The sequence below is a fragment of the Puma concolor genome, chromosome B4 (assembly GCF_028749965.1).
Source record: "Puma concolor isolate L17-30 chromosome B4, mPumCon1.1.hap2, whole genome shotgun sequence".
Classification (NCBI taxonomy): Eukaryota; Metazoa; Chordata; class Mammalia; order Carnivora; family Felidae; genus Puma; species Puma concolor.
Window position 1 is genome coordinate 27891115 of NC_141673.1, and position 25892 is coordinate 27917006.

General features: G+C 35.1%; 1 protein-coding gene across 4 annotated transcripts in view; it reads left to right on the top strand.

The window, feature by feature from the left end:
- The window catches only part of EEA1 (early endosome antigen 1), a 116719-nt gene that overhangs the window by 84827 nt on the left and 6000 nt on the right, over window positions 1–25892 (top strand). For all 4 annotated transcript variants that reach the window (XM_086712666.1, XM_086712668.1, XM_086712669.1 and 1 more), the window contains 7 exons: window positions 6806–7136; window positions 8218–8319; window positions 10091–10285; window positions 16404–16586; window positions 21462–21647; window positions 23559–23690; window positions 24864–25049. In XM_086712666.1, the coding sequence (XP_086568792.1) occupies window positions 6806–7136; window positions 8218–8319; window positions 10091–10285; window positions 16404–16586; window positions 21462–21647; window positions 23559–23690; window positions 24864–25049 (1315 nt within the window). The remainder of the gene's footprint in view (window positions 1–6805; window positions 7137–8217; window positions 8320–10090; window positions 10286–16403; window positions 16587–21461; window positions 21648–23558; window positions 23691–24863; window positions 25050–25892) is intronic.

The following is a 25892-nucleotide window of genomic DNA, read 5'->3' on the forward strand; positions in this document are numbered from 1 at the left end:
GAAATTAACAAATAGAGGAGTATTTATATATATCACCCAAGAGCAATCAGGCTTCTGCGTTGAGGGACTATACCAAGTAGGGAATGTATACTTTCTTACAAGAAATGACTTATTTTAGCTTTGTGGTATATCTTGGCAGATCGTATTTATGAACACAAGGGAAACACCAGAATCAGTGTACCTTTTAACAATTATTGAAGTAAAATTTACATACTGTTAAATGCACAGATCTTACATATAAAATTTTGAGTTTTAGTAAGCGTATACTCTGTGTAATAATATGCCCTCCCACCCACAACATTTTCATACCCATGGAGTTTCCTCGGGTGCCCTTCTAGTCAATACCTTGTAGAAAACCACAGTTCTGTTTTCAGTCTTCATAGATTAATGTTGTGTGTTTTTGAAATGAAATCATACAAGTATGTTCTTTTTTTTATGACTGGCTTTTTTTTTTTTCTCAATGCACTATTTTTAGTTTTGTCTGTATAGTTGAATATTATTCCACTGAATGCATTACAGTTTGTTTATCTGTTTTCTGTTGGTGAGTATTTTCAGGTTGTTTGCAGTTTTTAGGTGTTATGAATAAAGATGCTATCCGTTCTTATACAAGTATTTTTGTGAAAGTACAGGGCTGTGGTGGAGTAGATGTATGTTTAACTGTATGAGAAATTACGAAACCTTTTCCCAAAATGGCTGTACCATTTTATACTTCTACTGGGAATGTTTCATTGCTTCATATCCTTGCTAGTATTTGGTGTTGTTGGTCCTTTAATTTTAGCTATTTATTGAATATGAAATGGGGTTTTATTGTGGGTTTAATTTGCGTTTCTTCACTGTGGAGTGTCTGTTAAATTATTTCACCTATTACAAAATTTTTCCTCATTGGGTCTTTTTATTACTGATTTGTAGGAGTTCTTTATATATGCAAAGTTCTGATTCTTTGCCAGATAGCCAGTGAGTTAACCAAATAGATTATCAAGACTTTTCCTAACAGCTTTTTTTTTGTTTTGTTTTGTTTTTTGTTTTTTGGTGATGTCTTTCAGTGAAAAGTTTTAAATTTTGCTTGAATTCAATTTGCCATTTATTTTTATTTTATGTTTAATGTTTTGTGTCATTTCGAAAAAACCTCTGCCTATCCCCAGGGTTTATGAAGAATTCTCTTATGTTTTCTTCTGGAAGTTTTACAGTTTTAGTTTTTACATTTAGGTCTAGGATCTATGTTGAACTTATTTTTGTGAGAGGTCTGAGATGGAGTCCAGGATCACCTTTTTTTCCTGTACATCATTAAGTTGTTTTGGTACCATTTGTGGATAAAACTTTTTTCTTCCAGTGAGTGGCCTTTGGTGCCTTTGTCAAAAGCAGTTCACCTAATATATGTGAGTTTATTTGTGGGCTTTATTCTGTTTTATTGGTCTATGTGTCTATATGATATCCTGACATCAATACCGTCCTATTTTAATTTTTGTATCTTCTTGGTATAGGTATTGATATCAGGCTGTATCAGCCCTCCAACTTAATTCTTTTTCAAGGTTGTCTTGGTTAAGTTCATTGCTTTTTTACATATAAATTTTAGTATTAACTTGTCCATTTCTACAAATAAAATTATTGGGTTTTGATTGGAATTTCAGTGAATCTCTAGTTCACTTGGGAGAGAATTAATGTTTTAAGAATACTGAGTCTTCTAATCTGTGAACATAGTATATTTCTAATAATTATGTCTTTAATATCTCTGGTCAACATTTTCTTGTTTTTAAAATAGGGATCTTGAATATCTGTTGCTAAATTTAATCCTAGAAACTTTGTTTTTCAATTTTATTGCAAATGGAATTGTTTTTTAAATATAAATTTGTGATCACTTGTGGCTAGCATAAACATACAATTGAGTCTTATCTATTGACTAGCCTTGTTAAGTTTGCATTTTTGTTTTCTAGAGTTTTTAGAATTTTCCAAGTGGACAGTCTTGATATATGTGAATAGCAACAGTTATCCTTTTTTTTTTTTTTCTTCAGTATGTAGGTCTCTGATGTTTTTTCTTTTTTCTTGACTTACTGCTAGCCAACACCTCCGGTGAACATTTGAATGTAAAAAGATAGTAGATATCCTTGATAGGAAAGTAGATTCCTTTCCAGCCTTGAGCAGGAAACATGAAATACTTCATTGTTAATTTTGAAATTAGCTGTAGGTTTTTTGTGGATTCCTTTATCAGATTGAGCACATTTCTGTATATGCTAGTTTTCTTAAATTTTTTTATTAACTTTTTTCTGCATCTATTGTCATGATCGTATGTTTTTTCTCCTGTATTCTGTTAATATGGTGAATTTTATTGATTGCTTTTTAAATATTAAATAACTTTGCTTTCCTGGGATAAATCCCACTTGATCATCCTGTATTATTCTTTTTATATATTACTCTATTTGACTTGATAATACTTTGTTTAAAATTTTCTTTGCATTCATGAGGACTACTGGTTTGCAGTGTTCTTTGGAATCATGGTTATGTTGGTCTTAAAAATAAATTGATAGTATTCCCTCTTCCCCTCCTTTCTTAAATAAAGAGTTTGTATGTGACGAGTATTATTTATTTGTTAAATGTTTTATTGAGTTCACCAATGAACCAACTGGCCTGAAGTTCTCTCTGGGTTGCTTCTTAATTTGGAGTTCAATTTATTTAATAGATACAGGGCTATTATTGTTTTCTAACATTTTAGTTGAGTCAGTTTTGGTAATTTGTGTTTTTGAAGGAATACATCCATTTCATCTAAACTTCAAATTTATTGGTATAATGTTCATAGTATCATTATACTTTTTAAGGTCTGTAGGGTCTATAGTGATGTCTTATTATTCTTAATAGCAGTAATTGGTATTCTCTTTTTCTTGATCAGTCTAATTTGGGGGTTGTCAATTTTCTAAAAGAATCTTATAATTTGATTTTGTCACTTTTGTGTTTAATTTATACCTCATCTTCTCTTTAGTAGTTTCTTCCTTAGATTTTGGGTTTAGTTTGCTCTTCTCTTTATAGTTTTTTAATGTGAAACCTTCCCTGTGAATGTTTACCTTTTGTAGTATCTGTTTCATTTTCTCAGTTCCTCACCCTCTTTGTATTTTGTCAATGCCAGATGTCAGGCTTCTGCAGATGGTAGTTACATGTCTTAGTCTAGTGAAATCAGTATAGTAGACAGTTTTTTAACAGATGGAGTAAATTACTTTGAGGAAGATTGTCTTTTTTCTATTTTGCACTGAGTGGTTAATGGGCTTATGAAAGCTCTGAGTATAAAGATGGATTAGTTTAGAAGATATTAGAATCTAAAATATTAATTTATGCATGAAATTTCAGATGTCCTTGGTGGCCGAGAGGGTATGTGCTTCCAGACATAACCTAAATAGTGATTAAAGCTGCAAAGATGAGCTATCTTTTGTTCACTACGAAGATAGAATTAATCTCTTAGCTTGTTCTTGATGTTGATGCTTGGATTGGGTCTTGCTACAAGATCTACAATGGACACAAAACTCACTAGAATTATGATGGGTAAAAACCAGTTCCACCCCATTCATCTGGATGTCTTATGGGAGGGCTTGTGACCAGTCACATTTCAGTACACTTTGCCTTTAAATGTTAAGTAGGCCACTGTGAGTTGACAGACTTGATCTGTAACAAGGGTATGAAGAGTTTTGACTCTCAGTCCTACAGATGGAAGCTGAGAGCCTGGGAAAGGTACCCTTCAGGAAAATGAAATAAAACCCATCAGACTGATGATAATTAAGTTGTTTGACACCTTCATGGTTTTGTCTTTGGAAGTGATGATGAAAGATTTCTTGTTTTCACATCTAGTAGAGTGGATCCTGATGCTTTGAATTTGAGAATGTAGAGGTACATAAGATACCTTAAATGGCATTCCTTCTCACACCAGTGCACAGGTATTTGGGGAGCACATCTGATTCTTCATATCACCCATTGAGTAGTTTGTCTTCTCTGGAACCCAGTCATCAGTCCATGAAGATCACCTCTGAGTTAGTTCTTATTCTCCTTCCCGAGGTCCCTATGGGCCCAGTGTTTCTTTCTATTTCTAATGGGTTCAGTGTAAATGCGCCCATTTCTAGTCTATGTTCTAATAATGTATGGTTCAGAACTCACTCAGAGACTTCTATATCATTTTGAGGTAGGGAAACCTTTTAATATTAAAGGGTTTTTTTTTTTTGTTTTTTTGTTTTTTTTTTGCCTATATACTTTATGGAAATGTTTTTTATGTGGAGTCTTGCATTTCTACTGTACTACATAGGGAAAAAAGGGCCAAGGAAACACATCTGGGATTTGACTAAACCTTATCTCTGATCCCAGGGCTCAACCCAAAGAACAGGGTAAAGTTTTCCCTTTCCCAAGGCCCACCTACACCTATGTATCTAATTCTCTTTCCAGCTCTCATCTTATGATGTATTTTCATTACTGTACAGTTAATATTTTTTCTAATCTCCTTTGAGATTTTTTTTTGTTTGATGCATGGGGTTATTTAGAAGTATATTGGGTTAGTAAAAAGTATATTGTTTACTTTCCAAATATTTGGAGATTTTCTAGATAGCTTACACTTATTGACTTCTAATTTAATTCCATTGCGAACAGAGAACATACTCTATAAAATTCAGCTTTTCAAACTATCTTATTTATGACCCAGTGTATGGCTTATCTTGGTTAATTTTCCATGTGCACATATGTGTATTCTGTGTTAGATAAAGTGTTTTATAACTATCAATTAAATCAAGGTGGTTGATAATGTTTAAAAAAATTCTTTTTGTTTGAGTATAGTTGACAGACAATGTTACATTAGTTTAGGGTGCACAGCGTAGTGATTTAACATCTCTGTATGTTATGCTGTGTTCACCAAAATGGTAGCTACCATCTGTCACCAGACAACATTATTATAGTACCATTGGCTGTGTTCCCTATACTGTACTTTTTGTTCCCTTGACTTACTCATTCCAAGTAAAGTTGTTTAACGTTCTGTATCTTTGCCATTTTTTCCCCTCTGGTTGTTCTGTCAATTTCTGAGAAGGGGTGTTAAAGTTTCCAACTATGATTGTGGATTTATTACTTTAGTACCCTTTTTAAAAATAAAGTTTTATAGTGACCATGAAAGCCTTTATTTCTGTTTTGCCTTCTTTGGTTTACATAATCTTATGATTTTATAATAATTATTTATGGGGAAGTTAAGTAGCGTAGTAATATAAATCAAGTCCTAATTTACGGTTGCTTGATAGGAATTATAACTGTATTAAAAAGGTAAAATAATATTAATGTAATGACTTTTCTGATTGTTTTTAAATTTATTTATTTATTTATTTAATTTATTTATTTAGAGAGTGTGAACAGGAGTGGGATAAAGGGAGAGGGAGAAAGAGAATCTTAAGGAGGCTCCATGCCCAGCACGGAGCCTGATGTGGGCACGATCTCATGACCAACCATGAGATCATGACCTGAGCTGAAATCAACAGTCTGTCACTTAATCGACTGAGCCACCCAGGTGCCCCAGTGTAATGACTTCTGTTTATACCTTTGAAAATCGGTGAGGTGCAGTATCCTATGAATGCACCCAACTCCCATCTTTTCTAGCCACTTAGAAAGTAAAAGTAAGTTTCTGGGACTAAAAGTTGAAAATTTTCAAAGTTAAATATTCTGGTATTGTATGAATACCCAACTCCACAAATATGTGGCTAGTACATCTTTTAACAACCTCTCTTTAGCATATTATTGAATTTATGCTGATTATAAAGCATCAGAAATAGTATGTATTCAAGAAATATTACTTTGCATCCAGTTTCATTTTCACTTTTAGAATTGTTTATCTTTTTTTTTTTTTTTTAATTTTTTTTTTCAACGTTTTATTTATTTTTGGGACAGAGAGAGACAGAGCATGAACGGGGGAGGGGCAGAGAGAGAGGGAGACACAGAATCGGAAACAGGCTCCAGGCTCCGAGCCATCAGCCCAGAGCCTGACGCGGGGCTCGAACTCACGGACCGCGAGATCGTGACCTGGCTGAAGTCGGACGCTTAACCGACTGCGCCACCCAGGCGCCCCCGTAGAATTGTTTATCTTTAATGTGTTTTTCTTTTAGTGCATAATTTCACTGAATTTGGTTCATAATTTTGTTCATAATTTTATCAAAACAATAGAAGTTTTTAACTTTCTTGAAGCTATATTTTCATTTCCTTATTCTTACAGCTTTTTCATTCAGGTGTAGCAAATTTATGTTAAGGGACAAATGATAACAAGTTTCTTGAATAATCTGTTAGGCTCTAGGATTAAAGTAAATCTTTTTTCTCTGTGCTTGAGATGAAATTTGCCTTATTTTTTTCTGGGTTAATCATGTTTGAAGTTTAATACCTAAAAGACAGCATAATGTGTTGTATGTTTTCAAGGAATGAGGCAAAATTCTCTATATGCTTGGGGGCTAACAGTGAATAGGTTCTTTAAGGTACACGAAAAACTTTTCTGGCTATTGTAGATTAGAGAGTGTGCTATATGTTAGAAGGTCTGCTATATGTACAGTTTGGGGGGACATCTATTGCAATAGATAAGACTGGATTAAGTCAGGAGAATTGTTAGGTAGTCTTAGCTTTACCACTAACTTATTTGACTCAAAGCAAATCATCTGTTACATGATCAGATTACATTTAAGGTTTTTTCAGTTGTGTGGTTTTATGACATTAATTTATTTTTATTCTGAGCTACACAAGGAAGTTTTAAAACTCAATAATTATTAATTTTTCGTGGCAAATTATGCATCATTTAAAAAGTTGTTTCTTAAATATCTAGAGTATCCAGTACAAAGTTGGAACTACAGAAAAAATCTGAAGCTCTTGAAAATATTAAGCAAATGCTTACCAAGCAAGAGGAAGAAAAAAAAATCCTTGAACAAGAAATTGAAAATTTAAGTCAAGATGCAAAGATGCAGCACAAGGAATTGAATAACAAAATTCAAACAGCAGCAGCAGAACTGCAAAAATTGAAGATGGAGAAAGAAACTCTAATGACAGAGCTTTCTGCGGCCAAAGAGAATTTATCAAAAGTTTCTGATTCTTTGAAGAACTCCAAAAGTGAATTTGAAAAGGAAAACCAGAAAGGAAAAGCTGCTATATTAGATTTGGTTAGTTGTTTATGTTTACTTGGTTAGGTAGAAATGATTTTTATTTAAAACGTACTTTTGTTTCTACTTAATTCACTGATGACTTTTTATCCTACATTTAAATGATTTTAATTCTTGCGAGGAAATGAACTGGGATTGCTTAACCTGAGAAAAAGATATTGGTGTTTGTGAGTATAATTTTCCAGAGGCCCAGGAAACTTTCAGTTGAATAAACAGTTTTTCTTTATTGCTGGTATGATGCTAGATTTGGGAGACTGCCTCCTGTTTGTCCTCAGAGAGATTTTCACAGAGAATATAGCTGCTGATTCAGACATTATTCACTTGCCTAAAAACCAGAAAAGGATCAGAAAGATCGTGACTTTTAATTCTGGCACTATAAACTTTCTACTTCTCAACTGAATATTCTAAAACTCTGGATAATACCATGCCTTGGAGATACCATAAAACACATTTAAACTATATGGAAAAAAAGTCACACAGTCTCAGGAAATTCTTAACGGGGAATGTATTCTCAGAAATACTTTAACCCAGAATAACAGAGTAGCAGCAAAGGTAAAATTCTTTTGTTCTCAATGTGAAGATCAGTGAAAGTGTTTAGTAGCACAAAAGATATATGGTATTAGTATGTTACTTTTATGTTTCTTTCTGTTTGGAGAAATCATCTCCTACATGTACATCTTCCCTCTTAAGTTATATGTGATTATTCCTTATTTATTCTTTTAATGCTTTCTTTCACAAAAATTTCCTTTTTTCCATTTTCTTAAGGATTGTTATGCTTTTAAAATAGCATGACAAGTTAATTATAATTAATTATGTGATATAAAATGTGGATTCCAGAGAATTCCAGAGTATTCTGCTGTTGGTTGATGATAGAAGTTCTTAACCTTTTCCCGTCCCTCTACCTTTATTGCTGTAATATTTGCCAGTTTTGTAACTGAAATGGATGATTCTATCCCATTCTAAACCATCAGTGATTCTGGTTTATTTCTATGTGTGGATCTTACTAAGTGTATAAATCAGAGTTCTTAAACCTACTACAAGTATCTTCTGCATAATGTAGTTTTTTGTTTGTTTGTTTTAGGAAAAAACTTGCAAAGAATTAAAGCATCAGCTTCAAGTACAGACAGAAAATGCACTTAAGGAACAGAATGAACTGAAAAAGTCACTTGAAAAAGAGAAGCAAGTAAGATTTTCTGTAACATAAAATATGTAAAGAATAATAAGTTCTATATTTACAAAATATTTTCACACTGATACTTAAATCAAAGGAGGTTTATTTCTCTGAAACATAATGGATCACAAAAAGATAGTATAAAATTGTCATTTGCGTTCTACCTACTACTAAAAAGATTTAAGCTAGTTCATAATAAAAGACCCAAAATAAAGGATTATAATTCATAAAGTTGATTGAATCAACTTACTATAGAGTTATAATTAGATAACTTAGATTTGGGTACATTATTATGATTGAAAAAATATCTAGATAGGCTTTTAATAGAAATAACATTTTAAGGGCTCTTTATTTCATGGACATTTATATTTAATGGTATGTTAATGGTTGTATAACAACAGATTCTTTTATGGTTAATGCTTTTATTGCTGTCCATAAAAAACAAACCAGCAAATGAGTAAATAAATGGGTATAATATACAGTTGTTATTCTCTGAAGACCTACCTCTTGCGGTTAGAACCCAGGTATATAGTTTTTCTAGAGCTATGATTTGATAAAAGCAGCAAAACCTAGTCCTGAGAAATCTTTAATGTGATTGTAGTCTGGTTGTTGATGGAGAGAAGACACCTGTGTTATAGATGCCAGCCTTTAAGTGGAAAAATTATGGTGACTTACTACCCGAGCTCTGAGTTCAGATTGTCCAGATTTATATCCTGCCTGTGCCATTTGCTCGTTATGCTGACTTGCCTTGCTTTAGGCACATTACTTAATTTCTCTGTGTTCCTGTTTCCTCAGCAGTAGAAGGGGGCGAATAAGAGAATCTGTGCCAGAGGATTATTATAAGAGATAAATGGGTTAATATATTTCAAAGTCCGTAGAACACTTAACAAAATAAGCAAATAAAAGCTCAAATGTTAGCTGTCAGTTTCTCATTGGTTATCATATTATAATCATCATTATTGTTACACTACCCGTCTTCTGTTTTGCACAAAAATACTTCCCTTTGTGTTGGAGATGAGCTGAAGCAACCATATGTAGCAGTGAAACTTTTCAAAATTAACTTTGAATATAGTCAAATGCTCAAATTAGGTTCATAATATGCATAAAACATGAAAACATGACTTTGGCTGGAAGGGTGGGAGATCATAGTGGTTCACGCTGACCACAGAGGAACCTCAGTGTGACTTTTTATGATACCTAATTTTGAACAGAAATAGATCCTAGTAGACTGTAAAAACAAAGTAATAGCACAATATGTCCCAGATCTCTAAATAAGGAAACTATTGAATGGTATAGTTTAGTGTCATCAGACAGATACTAAACATACTTGCGAAAAATGATTTTAGTTTTATCATAGTTCATATGGAGCTGTTCTTTTTGGTTAACCATGGCCATTAGACTAAGTTAGCATTTTGAGAATATTCTTGAAAGTCAGTAGACATTCCAGCAGTCTAAAGATTGATGTTGATATTCCTATTTCCTATGATATAAGGTAATAGCAGTTTCGTTCATTTACAAGCTCTATCCAAATATATATTTACAAGTTAGAAAGGAAGGTAAGATTAAACAAATATTGACGATTAATCCAGCATGTCATCCAATAGCAAATTGTGTCAGTTATGAAAGCTCCGTGAGGGCAGGGATTTTTTTTTTTTTTTGGTTACTGTTGATCTCCTATGGCCATCAGGGGAGTGGTGGTTTCTACCTGAGTAATGCTTGGTGTGTAGTAGGTACTAAATGTGTCTTCATGGAATGAATGCTAAACAGATTTTATTTTCTTTAGACTTCTCATCAGTTGAATTTGGAACTCAGTTCAATGCAGGGACAAGTGGCACAGGCCCAGAATACTTTAAAACAAAAGGAAAAAGAAGAACAGCAACTTCAGGGGAACATAAATGAGCTAAAGCAATTGACTGAACAGAAGAAAAAGCAAATTGAAGCACTCCAAGGAGAAATTAAAATTGCTGTTTCACAGAAGGTAGTAATATGATATGTGTTTACTTTCTATGGGAAGACAGTCTTTGCAGTTAAGATAATATAACACAGATGAGTTGCAACAGGGAAAAATTTACATGTGCTCACAATTTTTTAAAGTATTTTCTAATGTATAAAAGCGCTTAAATATGTAATTAAATAATATAAATCTGGATTTCCATTCACTATAACCACGTTTTTAGATAATGTTTATTTAAAATTCTAGTACTAATGATTTGATAGACATAAATAACAACATTTAATGAGATGGGAGTAATTTATATAACCTCTCTAGTGTATTAGAAAATTTTAAAGGAATTTAAAAATAAATTATCCTTACCAAGGGAAGATAAGAACAAAAACCACAAAATGGTATGCATTTCAAAAATTAAGGAATGTAGGTTTCATAGAGTTATAACTGTTTGATATTTTAAGTTACATCTTTAATGGTTTCCATTTCTAAACTATTCTAATTTTTTATTAAGTATCTATTTTTTTATTCTTAAGTATGTTTTAATACTTGTCCACACCAAGAGTTGACAAAGTTGTATTATACTTAATATTTGAACAAAAAGCTTTTCCCTACTGTTGGTATGTGCATATCATGGAAAAGAGAAAAGTGAAATCTCTATTATGTAGAACAAAGTATGTCATATCATTAAGAGTTGGCTATCATATTACTAGAGAAAATAAAATTAACCTTGCAAATAGGTAATTTATGTTGACCACTGTTTTTATAACCATTATTAATGCCACTTTACAAAAGAGTAATTTTCTAATAAACAAGAGTAGACAAATTTGCCTGTGCATTTTTGGTGTTACATATAATCCTAAGTCAGGATGTAATTATCACAGTACATATTTTGTTGTATGATTTGATGTCTTGAGGTCATTCTTTTCTCCCAAATCTGTTAGCCTCATATTCAGGTATTCCCCAAATCTTCATTTTTATAGCATCATAACTTCATGAATTAAAAAAAAAGCCCAACTATTTTGAACACATTTTCTCTTGAATTATTCATTACAATATGATTTCTTTTAGATTTATGATTAATGTATGTGCCCATACTTTGTATGACTTTACTAATTGACGCCATAAGAATTATGAGATTTAAAGGAAATGTTTTTATTGATAGTTGTCTTAGTTTGGGTTGCTGTAACAAAAATACCATAGACTAGGTGGCTTAAACAGTAAATGTTTATTTCTCACAGTTCTATAGGCTGGGCAGTCCAATATAAAGACACTGGCATATCCAGTGATATGAAGACCCATTTCCTGGCTTGTAGGTAGATGCTTTTTGCTGTAGCCTCATAAGGCTGAAAGAGAGATTATCTCTCTTGTGTTTCTTCTTGTAAGGGTACTAATCCCATGTATGAGGGCTAATGACTTCCTAAAGGTCCTACCTCCAGGAGCACCTGGGGGCTCAGTCACTTAAGCATCCGCCTCTTGATTTCAGCTCAGGAAACCATGATCTCATGGTTCATAAGTCTGAGCACCACTTCTGGCTCTGCACTGACGGTGTGGAGCTTGCTTGGGATTCTCTCTCCCTTTGTCTGTCCCTCCCCCATCTGCATGTGTGTGTACTCGCATGCGCACGCTCTCTCTCTCTCAAAATAAATAAATAAACTTTAAAATATTTTTTTAAAAAAAGGTCCTATTTCCAAATATTATCACATTGCGGATCTAGGCTTCAACATGAACTTTTGGGGAGACACAAGCGTTCAGCCATGGATATAGTTAATTTATGTTAGTGTATGGATGCTAAAATAAGGAGCACACTTTTTAAATTGGGGGGAATTTTGAATGGCTAGCCAGTCGCTATAAATTAGACTTTAAATTTAGAGTAACTAGGTGCCCCTGGGTGGCTTAGTCAGTTGAACATCTGACTCTTGATTTCAGCTCAGGTCATGATCTCACGATTCATGAGATCAAGCCCCATGTTGGGCTCTGCACTTTCAGTGCAGTGCTTGGGATTCTCTTTCCTTTCTCTCTACCCCTCCCCCCACTTCTTGTTCTTTTTCTCTCTCAAAATAAATAAAACTTAAAAAAATAAATTTAGACTAACTGGAGAATCACCGAAAGGCAAGTATGGTTTGGTTTTATTGAGAAGCAGTATAGCATGGAAAGGACATATGTTGTAGCTAGTCAGATCTGAGTTTAAGTTTCATGTGACACACCTTAGGGTTATGGTCACAGGGAAGTGGTTGTCTTTCCGAGATAAATGAAATAGAATCATAGAGTTGTTGTAAAGATTGAGAAAATGTATTTAAAATGCCTGCTACTGTGCCCAGTGCAGTACAGAAGCAAAGTGGTTCCTGGCTATTGAATGGAAATATAGCAAACTATGATCTAAGTGTGTCAGTGTGCATGGTCAACTATGCAGCGATGGTCTGTGACAGTTAATCACTGGCCCACAGTGAAATAGGAAAAACAAAGATAATGTTTAAATGGGTATAAATATGTGTGTGTGTACACTTACATAATGCGAGGCTACACACACACACACACACACTTTGGAAATGATTGTTTGAGAGCCAAAGATCAAGAATTCTGCAAGTAGGTTATAAGTCATTGGCCCCTGCACCAACTTTATTTGGAATCTGTTATGGGAATTCAGAATGAATAAGATATGGCCCCCAACTCTCAACCAGTTTGTAATTTAATGAGGAAGTAGATATGTAAAGAGAAAAAAAAAAACCCTAATGTATAAAGGAGAATGAAACCAGAACTTAAACAGAAATAGAAAAATTAGAACTTAATGGAAATTTTGACTGGCTTTCTAAGGAACTAGCATTTGCACTGGGCCTTTGAAGATGATTATAATTGTGAAAGGTTAAACAAGAGGAATTTAGATATTTCAAGGAGATAAAACAATATTAGCAAAGTTTGCAAGACTTAGAAAATGTTGTTATAGAAGGTTAGCTGTTGGAGTACATGATAAGTGAAGAAGCGAGGGGAGAATAAGGCGAATAAGGGAGAATAAGAATCAGGTGAAGTCAGATCACAGTAGATGTTGTATAGTTGTTTCCATTTTACAAGTTTAATATTGGAATATTAAAGACTTTGAAGAAGGGAGGAGTGTGATCAGACCTGTTTTAGAGCAAAAACTGGTCGGTTTGTGAAGGATGAATTGTAAATGACTGACCGTCCTGTATCCTTCTTTGGAAGTTTGGGTGTATGTCTGTTAAAGCAATTATCAAACTGCTGCATTGGTCTGGTTTTGTTTTTGTTTTAAATTTTTTTTTTCAACGTTTATTTATTTTTGGGACAGAGAGAGAGACAGAGCATGAACGGGGGAGGGGCAGAGAGAGAGGGAGACACAGAATCGGAAACAGGCTCCAGGCTCCGAGCCATCAGCCCAGAGCCTGACGCGGGGCTCGAACTCACGGACCGCGAGATCGTGACCTGGCTGAAGTCGGACGCTTAACCGACTGCGCCACCCAGGCGCCCCTGTTTTTGTTTTAAATTGACTTCTCCACTAATAGATTTGAGTTTCTCAAAGTCAGAGAACTGTGTGTTTTGACAAATAAGCCATTGATAATTTTTTTTAAATGAATGAATCAGCCTGTCAGAGTAAAGATAATGAAGGCCCAAGTATGAACCCAAAGGGCTTTTATGGTCATTACTGAGACTTTGCAGAGGGCTTAGTTGAGAGCCATAAACGTGACGAAAGGGAAAGAAAACTAGATTTGTGGGGAGGAAAAAAAAAAAGAAAAAAATAGTATTCTATAAAAGAAAATATATAAGTGCAGTATAGTCTTCAAGATGAAGAAAGGCGTACAGGAGTTCTTCATCATGAAGAATCTAAATTGGAGGGAATGAAAAGGAGGTGACATGGGGTGTTCTGAGATAACATACAGGGAGATCAAACCCCCTTTCCTCCATTGGCAGTTAGCACACCTCCTGTCAACCTACCTCCTAACTCTCTTGAATCCATTCCCTTTTCTCATTTCCCACTGTCACAGTCTTAGTCCAGGCCATTTTGTTCTCTTAACCAGGCTATTATAAGAGCTTCTTAAGAGTCATTCCAGGCTTTTCCACCTCCAGTCTATTTGCCATTCATTCCCTTAAGAAATATTACTAGGCACCTATATTATGCCATGGCACAGTTTCAGGTTCTGGAGATATAGTCATGAACAGATAAGGGACCTGTTCTTGTGGGGCTTACACTTTCCTGGGAAAGAAACTAAACAGGGTGATGGGAAAGACAGTGATGGGACTGAGTCCTGCTAAATGTTGGGTGACCAAAGAAGCTTCCCTGAAGAGATTTGAGCTTGAAAGGCAAGAGCTGTCCATACAAAGGTCCAAGGGGACAACTAGTGCAAAGACCTTAAACTATGACAAACTTGGTGTTTTCTAAAAACAGAAGACCAATGTAGGTTAAGTGTGGTGGGAAAGAGGAAGAGTAATATGAAATGAGCTCAGAGAAGTAAATAAGGGCCAAAGCATATGCATGAAGATTTATAGATTAGAAGGTAACAGAGAATAATACACTTTGTTCTAAGGATAATTAGAATCGATTGGAGAATTTTGAGCAGAAAATGGTGCAGTCTAACTACAGAGAGATAAAGGAGCAAGCAGAGAAGACATTGAAAAATGGTTGCAATAGTCCAGACAGTACATGATGATAGAATGAATTAAAGTGTTAGAAGTGGATGATTTGAAAATCTATTTTGGAAGTTTGGGTCATCAGGACTTGCTGATAGATTAGATGATGAGAGGTGATGGAAAGAGGAATCAAGAATAACTCTACAGGGGCATCTGGGTGGCTCAGTCGGTTGGCCGGCCGACTTTGGCCCAGGTCATGATCTCTCGGCCTGTAGGTTCGAGCCCACATCGGGCTCTGTGCTGACAGCTCAGAGCCTGGAGCCTGCTTCGGATTCTGTGTTTCCCTCGCTCTCTGCCCCTCCCCCACGCACACTCTGTCTCTTTTTTTCTCCCTCTCAAAAATAAATCAACTTTAAAAAAAAAAAAAGAACTCTACATTTGTGGCTTGTGCAAGTGGATAGATGACCATATTTATTGGAGGAAAGAAGCTTTTTGATGAGCAGCCTTGCTGTCAGGAATCAAGAGTTCTGCTTGAGATAGATCTCTGTCAGTCACTGAGGTGGAGAGGTCAGGGAAGTACTCAGTTATAATGAGCCCAGAGTTCAGGCAGAGAGATTGGGGCTAGAGACACAAATTCTGGAGTCAGTTGTCAATAAATGATATTTAAAGCCATAGTTGAGTATAGTTGAGATCTTCTAGAGAGAGAGAGACTGTATATGGAATAAAAGGTCAGAACCCTGGCATCCTACAATATTGAGAGGTTAAACAGAAGAAGAGGAGCTAGTAAAAAAATTTAAGAAGGAATGACCAATGAGATAGGTGCCCTGGAAACCAGGTTGAAGAATGTTTCTAGGAGGGAACATCATCAACTGTTTCAAGTACTGCTGGGAGGTGAAGTCAGCTGTGGACAAGGACATGAATAGTGGGTTTTGGAACAAGGGGGTCACTGGTCATTTAAACAGAAGTTGCATTGAGGTAGTGTATTTATTTTAAAAGCCAGTGCTTATTTTCATACTCTGCACACATATATTTTAATTATGTCATAATTTGTGTATATCTTCTGAGTCTTCGTAAAGACTAAAGACAAGTTTAGCATTTAGAGGAGTCAGATCTTTGCAAGATTTCTTTTTCTGCCTTGTTGTTAATAAACACGATCTTGTAGAAATGTCCTAAGTTATTCTAGAATTTCAGGGAGTAGAAATGATGAACGCAGTAATGACTTTTTTATTTCTTTCCTATAGAAATTTCCCTTAGTTCAACCTTAAATTATATCATCTTCTAAAGCATCTAGCACTGTATCTTCCTTCAGAATGTGGTTGTTACTCTCAGTTTCCTGAGACATTGATACTTGGGACTATCCAGTGAAATGCTTTTTTCTGTATGTAATGCTTTTTCATTTTTTGGTTTTTAAATTGGGACTTGTTGGATTTTGTATTTTGTAAATCTCTTAAGTTTTTTAGGGCATAAATACAGTTTAATTTGTTCTCAGGGATCTTCTTGTGTGGATTTCATTTTGTATTTGTAACTGGTTTGTGATATGCATACTGTTCTAAATAACTATTGTGTGTTCCAGACAGAGCTTGAGAATAAATTACAGCAGCAGTCAACACAAGCAGCCCAGGAACTTGCAGCAGAGAAAGAGAAAATGTCAGTGTTACAAAATACCTATGAAAAAAGTCAGGAAAATCTAAAACAGCTTCAATCTGATTTCTATGGGAAGGAATCTGAACTTCTTGCCACAAGGCAAGATCTTAAGGTATAGTAAAATATATCATAAAAATATTAGGAAGTTGTTTATAGGCATTCATTAAATGGTTGATTTGAGACCAGATAGACAAGGTAATGTTAGTATTTGTGGAATATCATGCTTGTTTTCTATTAAATTATTATTTTTGGAGTAATACGCTTTTTAATAATAGAATTGTTTTATATTATAACAAAATATGATATATGTTAAATATGGGCATTTAAAAATAACATCCATAACAGTAAAATTATTTGGAAATATACTAATTGCTACATTATTAGCTTATCTAAAGCTGTCTTCTTATAAATGTAAAAAGATAACTTTGACTTTAGTTTTTATGTTGGTCAGCTTCCCAAGACTACCAGAATGCTTAATGATTGAAATTAGGAGATTATAGCTCAAAGTAAACTTAACCTTAATCTAATTATCTAAACACTTTTGGGATGAGCACTGGGTGTTGTATGGAAGCCAATTTGACAATAAATTTCATATATTAAAAAAAATAAAAATTATCTAAACATATATTGTTTGTTCTTGACATGTATTTGATGTATCATGTTTATTAAAATGAAGAATATGGAAAAAAGATAAATAATTTTTATGCAGTGTTATTAAACTATGATTTCCCTAAGATAAATGGAACGTTTGTGTTCTTTCCCACAAGATTCAGCTAGTTCTTATTTTTTCTTTTCTTTCTTTCTTTCTTTCTTTCTTTCTTTCTTTCTTTCTTTCTTTTTTTTTTTTTGTCATCATGAAATGTTATGCTTTTTGTTTCTTTCCTTTCTGGTTTCTTTTAATTTGTTAATTTAAAGTACATTATTGAAGAATTTTGTTGAAAATCACAGGATATTTTTAGACAACATAAATATACTGTGTCTATATTTTATCATAGGCTGTTATAAGGAAGGCTTTCTGAAGGAGGTGGGACTTGAACAGGTGCTCAAGGATATATAGAATTTGAATATATAGAGAGTCCTGAGGAAGGTCATTTCGCTCAGGGGCACATTTGAGAAAAGGTACTGCAGGGAACGAACAAAGGCAGGAGACAGTTACCAGTTGCTAGCATGCTGGTTTGTGTTTGGAGGATAAATTTGGAAACATTGGGATCAAATTGTGAGGTTTCTTAGATGCGGAGCAAAGATGATTGGAGTTTATATTTGGGGGTGGAGAGGGGGTGAAGAGTCTAAGCAGAGGAATAAAATGAAGAAGACAGTACTTTGGACAACTTAACCAGGAAGAGGTTTATAGATAGATAGCTTGGATTGGACCCGAGGAAACAAGACGTAGGAAGATTAGTGAAGAGGCTGTCTCCCTTCCTCCACAAATTCCATTAATCAAGGTGTGAATTGACTAGAACTGGGCTTAAAGTTCAGGAGGATGGAGCAGAAGAGATTAATGAGAGAGACAGGATGAAACAGGAGGGCTGGATGCAGACAGGCTGCAAGGGCACTGAGGGAACTAGGGGTGACTAATGATTTGACAAAGAAATAGGAAACTTGGGTCAAAAACTTTTCATGGTGCTCAGTTGTTATAAGAAAAAAAATACCACCTGACATTTAGAAAATGTCTTATTTGCTATGCTCCCTTAGTAGCTTTAAATTCTTTTTCTTTTTTTCTTTCTTTCTTTTTTTTTTTTTTTTCCTTTAGAACACTATTAAAAGTCAGGGAAGGTCTGTGGAAGAGTTTGGGCTTTATTGTAAAAGCAGTAGGGAACCACAGAAAAGATTTGCTCAGATCTGTAGGTTGGGCCAGTGACTGGCTGAGAGTAAGGAGTGGATCATGGAGCAACAGGGCTGAGTGTAGAGACCAGAGAGGAGACGGCACTTGGTCCGGGTGCACACGACGGCGGTGTGGGCAGTAACAGTAAGGATGGGGAATATGGATGGATTAGAAGGGTGTTTAGCTGATCAAGGAGATGAAACTTAATGATTGATTGTACAAGTCCTATAGAAATCACACTTTTTTTTTCATACAGATATATTATTTACCCAAGAGCATTACATGGTGACAGGACTTAGATCTTTGATCAATATTCTTTCATTAAGCCAACAATGGTTTTTATTATGCTCGAAAGCTATGTTGTATACTAATAATTTTATACATGAAAACAAATCAAAGGCATGGAGAAAAAAGAGAAGGGCAGAGAGTCAAGCCTGCTGAGGAGTTTTCCAATTGTTAAGAGGCATGGTTAGGTCCTCTATTCCAAAGCCTCCTTTTGCAGACAAGACTGAGTGAGGCCTGGTGTGGTTTGTGACAGACCCAGAATTGCACAATAACAGAACCATGATTAGACCTCAGTTCTTGTGATTCACAGCCCTTTACTCTTTTATCATCACTAGGATTTTTAAATATGAAATAGAATATTGCTAAATTCTATTATTAATGTTTCCAAAATGAGAAGTATCTGAACTACTTAGGAAGCTAAAAAAAAAAAAAAATGAAGAAGTAAATTCCTTGAGAACTTGAAATGATATTTATGGACCAGAATAAGAGATGGTTATCAGCCATTATTTTTCTTTTGCTTCAGTGATGAATGATCTTGTTGCATGTGAGAGAGAAGGGGAGAGGTTAAGAACTTTGTAGCATGACACCTACCTAAGTCAAGGCTGCCATCTGTGGGCTGACATTGTACATCTAGATACCAGTAGAATGGAAAACAGGCTGGCCTGATCCATGCTTTTAGCCCCATCTGCTGGATTATTTATGAAATACTTACGTTTGTTGACTATATTTCAAAACGGCTGTGCTGTGTGCTATTCTTTGCTGTCGAAGAAAGGTAGAAGTGGAATGTAACTGTACATTTTGCACCCTGAGTAAAGTGAAAATTCTAGGATAACAAGTTTAGAATTAAATATAAATCTTTATACTATTCCTTATATCATTTAATCAGACATCAAGAAAATAATAAACATTTTAAAAGTTTATTTTGAAAGAAGAGTAAAATTGTGGAGCAGACAAAAAACAATAGCTACCAGAAAACACTGCAGAAATTTCTTTTTTAGCTACACTGCTGTAATTTGATTGTGGTATTCAGGGTCAAGATTGGTAGTTGATCTACTCAGGGATTTGCTTGTTCCAGTGGGAGTCAATGGGTTAAAGATAGGCCCACAAAACTGTTGAATGGGAGAGGGGAGTTCCCCAAAGGAAGATATGCTGAGTAGGTGAAAATAAAATGGCCTATAACAAGAAAGACAAAAGGAATATTTAAAATACATGGCAGTGTATCACTGAATGGCATTGACAAATATTCAGAGACAAGAGCAGTATGTCAGCATAGCCCAGATTTTGAGCTTGACTTTAAAGATTTAGTCATTGGGTCTTGGGAGTTTAAAATTTTATTGAGTATTATTTAAACCATGGGCAGTTTGGAATTCTTGTGGGCAGAGATTGGGGGAGCTGTTAATTTCAGGCTCTAGCAAGCCTTGGTATTCTTTAGTATTAGATCAGGACCTCTGTTACCTGATAATAATTGCTATAGACCGTATGGGCTAGGCTTTGTCAAATTTTATTATCTTTATTTGAAATCACTCTCACCCTTTGTGATGCTTATGTCAGTTCCCACATGTACCATGGAGCCTTACATAAACACATTTCAGGGAAAGTTCTCGCACTCACTGTTTTTCTGTGCGTTTGGCATTATAGCAAGTGCTCTTCTGCTACGTACAGCTTCCATTTTATGTGGTGGTTCTGTTTTTCGGGCTACATAGCCAGCTTCTTTAAGTTAAGGACTATCTTTTACCTTACCAGTATACTCAGTTAATGGCTAACAGCTTGGTTAGTAAAGGACTAGATGACTTTAGGATTCTTTAAAAAGAAGCCTTGGGATTTTTAGTGTTCTCTAGAAGCCACTGGAAATCAAACTTCATTGATATCAGAAAGACTTCAGAACTGGGTTTATTTGTAAGGAATAAACTGTCTCTTTAGGGAACCCTATAGTTGAGAAACCCCTTAAATACAGTCTTCATTTAAAAAGTATTTGTTTATTTCTTTTCCATTGGATGCTTACTATAGTCAAGCCTAGCCAGCAGGGATCCTTCCCAAATTAGATCTTCTCCCTCCTTTTCAAAGGAACTGTATCTCCAGAATAAGATTAACTTCTTCCCAATGGTAGAAGAGCATCATGGAGTTCATTGCCTTCCCTTCTGATTCTTTGCAGTTGCAGCTGAGAGTGGCAAGGTCCCTGCCAGTTTCTGTTACCTGTTACCATATCTACCCCAGTCTGAAATCTAAGGGGCCACAAAGCTTGCCCTTTTCATAAGCTTTGGCTTCTCAAAATATCTGGGCTTTAGAACAGTCAGTAACTGTGGGCATTGTTAACTGACAACACTGTTTCTGCCACATCGATGGGAAGTGAAGAGGATGGGGCGATGGCCTTCTCAGAAACAGAACCCCATGTATCTGGTTGACTTTCTTCTTTTGGTTCACTTGAGCAGGTTTGCGGATGTGAAATACAGTTGTTGGTTTTTGTTTTTTGTTTTTTTTCCCAAGACAAAAACTATTTATTGAGGATTTCAGCATGTCAAGGGACATATATGTATATATTTTCATATATTACAAGTGTGTTCGATATGATCCCTTTTTATTTGATATTCCTTAATATCACTTAGCTAGTAGTACTTACTCTTTCTAGAGGTTTTGGAATTGCTTCAGTTTTATTAAATATCTTACACTAAAATGTTTTTCGTAGGCAAGAGAGTTAATGGTCTAGTGTCCTTTCTCTTTTACATGATCTTACTAAAGGGCATAACAAGCTATCCTTTTACAGTATATTGCTTTCTACTATACTTATGCTGTTATGTTTCTGTTGAAATTTGCTAAAAACAACAAAAAAAGACATACAATAATTTGGGGAAATTGGTTTTTTGTTTGTTTGTTTTTTGTAAGTCTGTAGAAGAGAAGCTTTCTCTAGCACAGGAGGACTTGATTTCAAACAGAAATCAAATTGGAAACCAAAATAAATTAATTCAAGAACTGAAGAGTTCCACGGCTACGTTGGAGCAGGATTTAGCAAAGAAAGAGCAACAGTTGAAGGAGCAGTGTAAAACGCTACAAGATATTAAAAAAGAAAAGGTATTTCATTTTCTGACTGAATCTAGAATCTGAGAGTTGCGGTATCTTTAGAAATCATCTAGTCAAACCTCTTCTCCGATATGGGCATCGCTTTACTTCAATAGCTCTCCTTAGATGGACTTCTAGTTTCTGATACAACACCGTGGTAATTGGAATGTTAATGCCGGGCAGTACTTCTTAACAGCCCCCTTGTCATTTCTACTCATTTTTCTTACTGCTCTTTTTAGTTTTATAAACAAATCTTTTTCACATTGTAGACCCCTGGTTATTTAGAAACAGGTATCGTAGCTCCACCACTATTATATAACATTCTTTAGATGTGTGAATGAGATTAAAAGATCTAGAAATACTTCTTATGCTTATAATTCTTTTTTTAAAATTATTATTATTACTTTTTTTTTTTTTTTTTTTTTTTTTTTTTAGCAATTTCTACACCCAACATGGGGCTTAAACTCACAACCCCCAGATCGAAAGTCTCATGCTGTTCCAACTGAGCCAGCCAGGCTCCTCTTATTCTTACAATTCTTAAAATTTAGAGCCAGCTTTTTCTTAGGGAAATGGGAGTGTATTTTACATAAATGATGCTGAGTTATACGGTTGAAAGCCTTGGGACCTGGGTCACTCAGTTGGTTAAGCGTCTGACTCTTGATTTTGGCTCAGGGCATGATCTCCCTGTTTGTGAGCTTGAGCCCCATCATGCTAACAGTGCAGAGCCTGCTTAGGATTCTGTCTCTCCCTCTGTCTCTGCCCTTTCCCCATTCTCGTTCTCTCTCTCTCTCTTTCTGTCTCAAAATAAATAAAAGTAAACTTAAAAAAAATAAAGTTAAAGCCTTGTATTATAAGACCACTATGTTTAAAAGTTAAGATGCTAGGGGGGGCGCCTGGGTGGCGCAGTCGGTTAAGCGTCCGACTTCAGCCAGGTCACGATCTCGCGGTCCGTGAGTTCGAGCCCCGCGTCAGGCTCTGGGCTGATGGCTCAGAGCCTGGAGCCTGTTTCCGATTCTGTGTCTCCCTCTCTCTCTGCCCCTCCCCCGTTCATGCTCTGTCTCTCTCTGTCCCAAAAATAAATAAAAAAAAACGTTGAAAAAAAAAAAAAATTTAAAAAAAAAAAAAAAAAGTTAAGATGCTATATGAAAGAGAAATTCAGATTCTAGGAAGCACTTTATTTTTGGTTTCATGGTTGAAATATATTTCCATTAGCTGATAAGATATTATTCTGAAGTATACAATTCCAGAAGTTTGTGGTGTATCTTAATTGTGCAATTCCTGAAAGTCTTTTTAGTTAAAAAAATTAAGGGATGTTTTTGTGGGGAGGTAGAGGTATTGAAGCTGGTATGATATTCATGATTTGTGTCTTGGGTTTAGAAAATTCTGAGAGAACTATAGTTTCATAGGCCTTTGTTGCAAGGGCTTTAGCTCAGTCAGAACTGTTGTAATTTTGACTATATCTCTAATAGATTATTTCACTTCTCCAAACCTTTATTCTCTAAACCTTTGTTCCTTATCACATGAGGATTAAAAAGAGCTATTTATATTTAGTATTGATATTAAATTAGGTAATATGTCACACTACTAGCTAGGCGCCTTAAATAAAGGCATTGATAGTAATAATAGTAATAATGATAATAGCATTAAGAATAAGAACGATAGGCTAAATTTTATAGTGTTCTTTCCTTGCTTAGACACTATTTATTTCACAGTATTAACAGTAACTAATGCTTATGAAGATCTTATTAGTTGTTCACATTGTGTAAATAAGGACACAGAGGCAAGTGAAGGTAAGTAGTTTGCTCACGTTAACTTAGGTAGAAAGGGGCAGAGACCATGTCATGCCTAGTAGCAGTTATTCTCATGACATTAGTTTTAAGCTAAGTATTTACTTAAAATTATTTTTAAATTATTTTTCTACAGTCACTGAAAGAAAAAGAACTAGTAAATGAAAAGTCTAAATTGGCAGAGATAGAGGAAATTAAGTGTAGACAGGAAAAAGAAATTGCTAAATTGAGTGAAGAACTCAAGTCCCACAAGCAAGAAAGCATAAAGGTATGTTAAGATAATCATTGTCCCTCCTTCTATCCTGTATTATTGTCATTTAAATAAAAAAATATGTATATATATCTTACTGAGAATCTACTATGTGCTAGACGCAGTTTTGTTGTTTTGACAAATACTCTTGCTCTCATCCCCGTGTTGTGTGTTATCCATATACCTGTGTTGAAACTATGTTCCTTTGGTTTGCAGACTAGTGAATAAAGCAAAGTAGGTCTAAAAGTTTAGATTTGTTGAGATGATAATCAACAGAGCTGTTGATTTAGAAAATTGTGCCTATGTTGGGGCGCCTGGGTGGCTCAGTCGGTTAAGTGTCCGACTTCGGCTCAGGTCTTGATCTCAGGGTTCATGGGTTTGAGCCCCGCCTTGGGCTCTGTGCTGACAGCTCAGAGCCTGGAGCCTACTTTGGATTCTGTGTCCCTGCCTCTCTCTGCCCCTACCCCACTTGTGCTCTGTCTCTCTCTGTCTCTCCAAAAATAAATGTTAAAAAAAATTAAAGAAAATTATGCCTATGTTTAGAATTAAGATTTTTAGGGGATTCTGTTGTTTCAGTTGTTTTTCTTCCTAAAAATTTTTAATACTCTGTTTGGAACATTTTTCCTGTCATAAGTGTACCTAGGGTGCCAGCTGAAGAAACTAATTGTCTATCATTTGCTTTGTAAAAATGTTATTCATTTTCTCAAAGGTTAGATTCTCTCTTGAATGCTCTCAATAACACCTTTTATGTCTATCAGTATACTTCCCATTTTGCTTTAAAATTTATTACCTCTTTATGTTATTATATTCTTACACACTGTGACTTCCTTAAAGCAGGTAATGTATATAATCTTTATCTGCATCCTTAAAACCTAACACAGTGTGTGATGCCTCAGTGGTGACCAATAAATGCTTGCTAAGTGAGAAAAGGGAAAACAAGGGGTAGAGGTTCTTCACATAATTTCATCCAAACATGCATGTAAATTGTCACTTTGAGTTTAAATGATTGTTGAGCAGGAAGTAAATAATCTTGCGTCTTTTTAACCAGTTGTTTGAAATACTGAACTTTAAGAATCTCATAAGAGAAGAGGCTAAAACTCTTTTATATTGTTAGGATAAGTTGTATAAATTTCAGCTACATTTTGAAATATCCACTGTAAAGGATGATTTAGTTCCGGCCTTTTTCAATAGGAGGTAACAAATCTCAAGGATGCCAAACAGCTTTTGATTCAGCAGAAACTCGAGCTTCAAGGGAAAGTAGATTCCCTGAAGGCAACCCTTGACCAGGAGAAGAGAAACCAGCAAATGCTAAAAGAGCAGGTGAAAAAGGAAGAAGATGAACTGAAGAAAGAGTTTACTGAGAAGGAGGCTAAACTGGTCAGTAAGTTAATGGTGGGGAGTGTGTTTTGTAATTGATTTTGTAAGTCAATCCAGTAAGAGAGGATTTTTCTACTTGGAAGTTAGGATTTAAGTGCTCTTACCTAGCATTTTACTTTTTGATTGAGAAAGGAGACCTGATTTGTTTAAATAGCTGATATGTGATTGGAAATATTTTAGTCTGTAATTATATTTTGGTTTAGAGAAGTGAAAATTCAATGAAACATAATTCATAAAAAATAAACACACTTTTAGTGCCAGAAAAACAAATCCACAGCTATGTAGATTGAGGTAAATGGCGTGAATGCTGATGATGTTAAACTCATTTGTTTGGTCGAAGTGAGTGTTGATAAGGGAGAACGGAAACTTCAGTGTGGAATTTTGATGACCAAAGTCTACTTTTCCTTCCCTAAATTGTGCATGCCAAAATGGGAAGCATCTGGCTTTCCTCTGTTGAATTAAGTCCAAATATCCCCACATAACTTGAGGGCTGAATGTTTTAGTTGAAGCTTTGCAATTTCAAGTTCACACAGTGAGTTGAATGGCTTGGAATTGGCTTTTTGGCAGGTTGATAGAAGAAAAGGTACATGTGGATTTTGAGACTGAAAATGCCAGCTTTGTGTCCAGGGCACCTTGCTATCCCTAACTATGTGTTCTTCCCCTGTTCTAGTGAGGAAAACGAAAACCTCAAATTGCTGTATGTTAGTGGTTCTTCTTAGAGGCTTGCTGACTCTCATTTCAGCATTATGGCCTTTGAGCCAGTTCAGATGACACAGATGTTTGTGGAATCAATCTTATTAGTATGAGATGAATACATTCTCCTGCCTTCTTTCCTGAAGAAGT